At 42.1% G+C, this 6,000-nt stretch overlaps 1 protein-coding gene across 1 annotated transcript in view; it reads right to left on the bottom strand.

Moving 5' to 3' along the window:
- Positions 1–765: 765 nt before the first annotated feature.
- Positions 766–6,000, bottom strand: part of LOC106587947 (CD82 antigen) — a 48,712-nt gene continuing 43,477 nt past the window's right edge. Inside the window, exons 7-9 of the mRNA XM_014176609.2 lie at positions 4,209–4,385; positions 3,221–3,304; positions 766–2,781 (exon numbers count right to left, since the gene is read on the bottom strand). Of these exons, the coding sequence (XP_014032084.1) occupies positions 2,704–2,781; positions 3,221–3,304; positions 4,209–4,385 (339 nt within the window). The 3' untranslated portion in view covers positions 766–2,703. The remainder of the gene's footprint in view (positions 2,782–3,220; positions 3,305–4,208; positions 4,386–6,000) is intronic.

The raw sequence follows: 6,000 nt of genomic DNA, 5'->3' as shown, positions 1-6,000 counted from the left end.
AGACACATTTCAGTTGAAGGCATTGAACTGAAATTAGTCTTCCACCTTTAACCCAACCCTTCTGTTGGCCAGCAAGTGGGAGGGTTTTCAGAGGTTAAAAGAAATGTATTCGGTATGCACAAGGGAACCACACCTGCAAAGCCCATTACAACTGCCTAAGGTACTGAATGGGGAACGGGAAATACCTAACCTGGGGGGGGGGGGTTGGAGACCCCAGTCTGCCCCTGAAGTGTCTCCAGGAGGGCATGTTGAGACAACCCCTAGAACCTCCTGTCCTTCCCCTTATCTCCACCCTTTCCACATGGACACTCCTTCTTCTGGACTCTCTGACTGGTGTTCAGAGACAACCCCTAGAACCTCCTGTCCTTCCCCTTATCTCCACCCTTTCCACATGGACACTCCTTCTTCTGGACTCTCTGACTGGTGTTCAGTGACAACCCCTAGAACCTCCTGTCCTCCACCTCATCTCCACCCTTCTTCTGGTCTCTCTGACTGGTGTTCAGTGCATCTTTAACCATTAAAACACTAGGACTTCTACTAGTCTCCTCTTGCTGTGTGTGTGTGTGAGAGTCTGGTGTGTGTGTGGTGATAACTTGTGAATTGTATCCCCGTCTCTTACTGGTTCTCCCTAACTGGATAGTTGTACCTATATTTGAACTGCCACTTCTTTTGGAGACCACCACATGGGGATGCTCTTTCTCAGGGTGAATAGCATGCTACATGTTTCTCAGATTTGATTCTCTCGAAAATCGGCAGACACACAAGTCAGTCTATTGAATGTTTATTGACAGAATCAATGGGGTGAGTATACTTCAACTGATCAAGCTAGCAGACAGAAGTTGATCAAGTTCTAAATTAATAGTCCTACGGGTAAAAAAAAAATTACTCCAAGGTCAAGAAAGGTTTATCAAATCAGACAACAAAAAGAAAAGCCTAAATATAAAACAAAAACCTTAATTCAAAGTTTAAAAAAAATACATGAATTTAATTCTGAATGATTTACTGTACATAAAAAAATTCTGGTCCAAAATGGATCTTTTCTCAAAAACAAGGACGTTTTTCTTCTTAAAAAAAAAATAAAATAAAAAAATAACAGAACCCAGCTTCTGTTATTTAAATTTGCTCTTCACTCACAGAAAATGGTTACATAACCCTGATTAAAAAAAATATTTGTTAATACAAAATGGTTCATTTCTTAAACGTGTATGTTTGTCTTCTGAAGGAAAATGAGATATTTACGTGAAAGCCGTCATCACAAAAAAGATGAAAAGCTTCAGAGTAACTCACAACCGACAAGATGCCACAATCAACATAAAATTCATAACAAAGTATTCTGTTTGTCATCAAAAGACAATTGTAAACTAAGACTTTTTTTGCCAATATGGGAGGTGGATTATTGGAGCACAGCCCCTTAAAAAGCAGTGATCCACTAGAATCAGCAGAGGGATGATTTGTTTTTTGAGTGTATTAAGGGGGGGGATGGGGGGGGGGTCGCAACATAATTACAAATCATTTGTAGACTGAAAATTGACAGCAAGAAGACCAAACAGATATACTATTTAACTTAAACTTAATCATTTCAAAGCTTGTTTAGATTTGTATACAGTCACATATATCCCTCTATTATGCGTGGGAATACTATGGAACAGATTTCCAAAATTAAAATCACTTGGAGCGGATTCATTTATATCTAGCTCAGAAAACTTGGGCCGGTAAATAAAAATCACCCGCGGGACACCAGTTGGGGAACCCCCCCCTACGAGCCAAGCCCCCCCCCCACTTTAAAGTAGCAGAATCTTGGTCCTCTTTAGTATCTCATTATTCCTATCATTTTAAACAAAATTATCAAGAAAAATAATCTAAAACTGCACCAAAAAAAATGAAATACATGAAAAAGAAAACATGCAATGAAAAAACCTTTTGAAAAACAAGGAGTAAACCACATCTTCACAAAAACGTGGATTCAGAGGCTCACAAAATACCAAACTAAATTATATACAAGGTACTATAACAAACAAAAATGCATAACAACTCAAAACAATGTCGTTTATTTTCCAGGAGTCCAATAACCCGAACCCTTCCTCTTCTAGTCAGGTCTACTCAATAATGACCGTTAACCTAACTTGAGATCTGTGAACACAACTCACATTTTCACAACTCTCCCAATTAAATTCTCCAACTGAAAATCTCATATTTGACATTTTCAATACATGAAAGTTACCCATGCATATCTGAAGTTAGGATTGGACCCTACGAGAGCTGACAAACAATGACAATCATGATTCACTCCTGATGATAAAATGTATCTTCTCCAGAAGTCAAGGATGTGGTAGACCGCATCTGCCGAGGACAGGAGACGAGACTCCATCTCTTTCTACATCCTCATCTTCTCTGTCCTCTCTTCACACTTCCTGTCCTACTTTCTCCACATCTCTGTTGTCTCTGTGACCCGGTCTGCTCTCGTCCCGTCTTCCGCTCTAATCCATAACTACAGTCTCTAAAGTGCTCCAATGGAAACTGGACTGACACAAAAGACACAAGTGCCTCCAAAAAAAATACAAAACAAAAACGAAACAAATTAAACAAAAATGAAAGCAAATAAACATCTGCACCGAACGCGTTTCTCCAAATAAAGGGAGGGAGAGAGAGAGAGAACATATGTGTGTGTGTGTGTGTGTGTCATAGCGTCCCCTGTCGTCATCTTCAGTACTTTGGCACTTTGGTGTAATCCTCAGTGTGTATGCTCTTACACAGCCCTATGGACAGGATCATACCCAGGAGCTGTAGAAAGCAGAGGTTAGAGGTTAGGGTAACAGTATCACTACATCTAAAGCCTTTCAGGAGGGTTCTCTCAATAGCTGTGATCAGTGTACGCTCCCGTAGCAGGAAGTGTCTACATACACTGAAAAACAAGAGCTGCAGTCTTGGAAGTCACACGGATTAAGTCAAGAGGTCAGAAGCTGTTTCTGACAGGCTTTTATTCCTCTTAATGATAAACATCTGTCTGGCTGAGAGACCTGCCTGACAGATTATGTAGAATGTATGTGTTGTTCTGGTCCAGTAGAATGTATGTGTTGTTCTGGTCCAGTAGAATGTATGTGTTGTTCTGGTCCTATAGAATGTATATGTTGTTCTGGTCCTATAGAATGTATATGTTGTTCTGGTCCAGTAGAATGTATATGTTGTTCTGGTCCAGTAGAATGTATATGTTGTTCTTTACCTCGATGACGGCCACTCCCAGGCAGACCCCCAGGATCACTCCAACGTTGGCAAACAGCCAGCTCTCTACACTGGAGTTACAGCCCTGAGAGACAGAGAGACGTATATTAAACACAGTCCAATATATTAACAGATGATGGTGGTGTTTAGTGATGTTCATGTTGCAAGTAACTCAGTTATGGAGTCAAACACTGTGACCATATTTCAATGCCATTTGAAGTTGACACAGACTTACGTGGAGTACTGATACATGTGTAGCACAAGTACTATGAGAAGCCTCTCTGTAGGAGTGTTCTCTTAATCAATCAATCAACCAATCAATCAATCAACCAATCTTAAAACTAATATAATATATATCTGGAGTATTTCTCCTGTCTTATCCGGTGTCCTGTGTGAATTTAATTCTCTCTTTCTTTCTCCCTCAGGACTACCTGGACTGATGACTCCTTGCTGTCCCCAGTTCACCTGGTGGTGCTGCTGCTCCGGTTTCAACTGTTCTGCCTGCGGCTGTGGAACCCTGACCTGTTCACCGGACGTGCTACCTGTCCCAGACCTGCTGTTTTCAACTCTCTAGAGACAGCAGGTGCGGTAGAGATACTCTGAATGATCGGCTATGAAAAGCCAACTGACATTTACTCCTGAGGTGCTGACATGTTGCACCCTCTACAACCACTGTGATTATTATTATCTGACCCTGCTGGTCATCTATGAACATTTGAACATGTTGGCCATGTTCTGTTATAATCTCCACCCGGCACAGCCAGAAGAGGACTGGCCACCCCTCATAGCCTGGTTCCTCTAGGTTTCTTCTTAGGTTCCGGCCTTTCTAGGGAGTTTTTCCTAGCCACCCTGCTTCTACACCTGCATTGCTTGCTGTTTGGGGTTTTAAGCTGGGTTTAAGTACAGCACGTTGAGATATCAGCTGATGTAAGAAGGGCTTTATAAATACATTTGATTTGAAATTTGATTAATATATAGAGTGTTCTTACCCTGTTGTAGACGGGCCAGTGAAGTGACTGTGCCTCACAGAAACCACTGTCAGAGGAGGAATCACCCTCAACCAGAGACACGTTCTGGCAGGAACACGGGAACAACAGCTGGGAACTGTTCACTACGACAGCATTACCATGCCAGTCCATATGACCACTCCATCCACAACACTCCATCTGGAGAGAGAGGGGGATGGATGGAGGAAAGGAGAGAGAAGATGAGAGAGAGGGAGAGAGAGAGCGAAAGGGGAGACGGAGACAAAGCGAGAGAGATGAGAGACAGAAAGCGAGAGCGATGAGAGAGAGTGAGAAACAAAGTGAGAGAGAGGTAGAGAGGGGGGAGAGAGGTAGAGAGGGATTAGAGGTAGAGATAGAGATAGAGGGAGGAGGGAGAGAGAGCGAGAGAATGAGAGCGAGAGGGAGGGGAGGAAGGAGAGAGAAGGGGGGGTAGAGATAAAGGTGATAAAACAATGGTGATTAAAGGTTGACAATAATAGTGAGGAAACATGTCCAGAAAGAGAATGGAAGAAGGGGAAACCCAAGAAGTCCAGTCGTTTTCAGATAGATTAACGCTGACTAGCAACCCTATACTGTAAGTATTGCTTTACAATGAACTAGGACAAAGAAATGTTCACGCTGCTGAAGGGGTTTACAAGGAGCTGAGAGGTGAAGTATTCTCCACTTCCTTTGTTTGAAATAACTTTTCCAGACGGACGGAGCTTTAAGAGCTTGGCGTAAGGCCTTTGTGTCAATCCATTTCTAACAGCTACGGTTTGGCTCCACTTAACAATCCATTTCTAACAGCTACGGTTTGGCTTCACTTAACAATCCATTTCTAACAGCTACGGTTTGGCTCCACTTAACAATCCATTTCTAACAGCTACGGTTTGGCTTCACTTAACAATCCATTTCTAACAGCTACGGTTTGGCTCCACTGAACAATCCATTTCTAACAGCTACGGTTTGGCTCCACTGAACAATCCATTTCTAACAGCTACGGTTTGGCTTCACTGAACAATCCATTTCTAACAGCTACGGTTTGGCTTCACTGAACAATCCATTTCTAACAGCTACGGTTTGGCTCCACTGAACAATCCATTTCTAACAGCTACGGTTTGGCTCCACTTAACAATCCATTTCTAACAGCTACGGTTTGGCTCCACTGAACAATCCATTTCTAACAGCTACGGTTTGGCTCCACTGAACAATCCATTTCTAACAGCTACGGTTTGGCTTCACTGAACAATCCATTTCTAACAGCTACGGTTTGGCTTCACTGAACAATCCATTTCTAACAGCTACGGTTTGGCTCCACTGAACAATCCATTTCTAACAGCTACGGTTTGGCTCCACTGAACAATCCATTTCTAACAGCTACGGTTTGGCTCCACTGAACAATCCATTTCTAACAGCTACGGTTTGGCTTCACTTAACACTCCATTTAGATGTCTTTTACGACTGCGTCAAATGACACCAGTGTAATTTCTGTACAGAGAGCCTTATACCAAGCACTAGACTACTTACATCAGACCGTTTGTTTCACTTCAGGTAACTGACAATTCTATGCAAATGAACGGTCAACATTCATTGTATTTTATTACATTTTACACCACTTGCCACTTTACCGTAAAACTACAGGTAATGTTAAATCTCTTTTGGTCGACTGGTGTGTTGACTTTTGAACTGGTTGAATTGACCTCCGTTCCAAGTCAAAATAACACCCCTTTTCCCCTCTTTGTTCAAAATGGTTCGAGTTAAGGGAAGATGATCCTAGATCTGTGCTCCCAACTCA

This window comes from Salmo salar, unplaced genomic scaffold, assembly GCF_905237065.1.
Source record: "Salmo salar unplaced genomic scaffold, Ssal_v3.1, whole genome shotgun sequence".
Lineage (NCBI taxonomy): Eukaryota > Metazoa > Chordata > Actinopteri > Salmoniformes > Salmonidae > Salmo > Salmo salar.
This window is presented reverse-complemented; position numbering and strand designations above follow the sequence as displayed.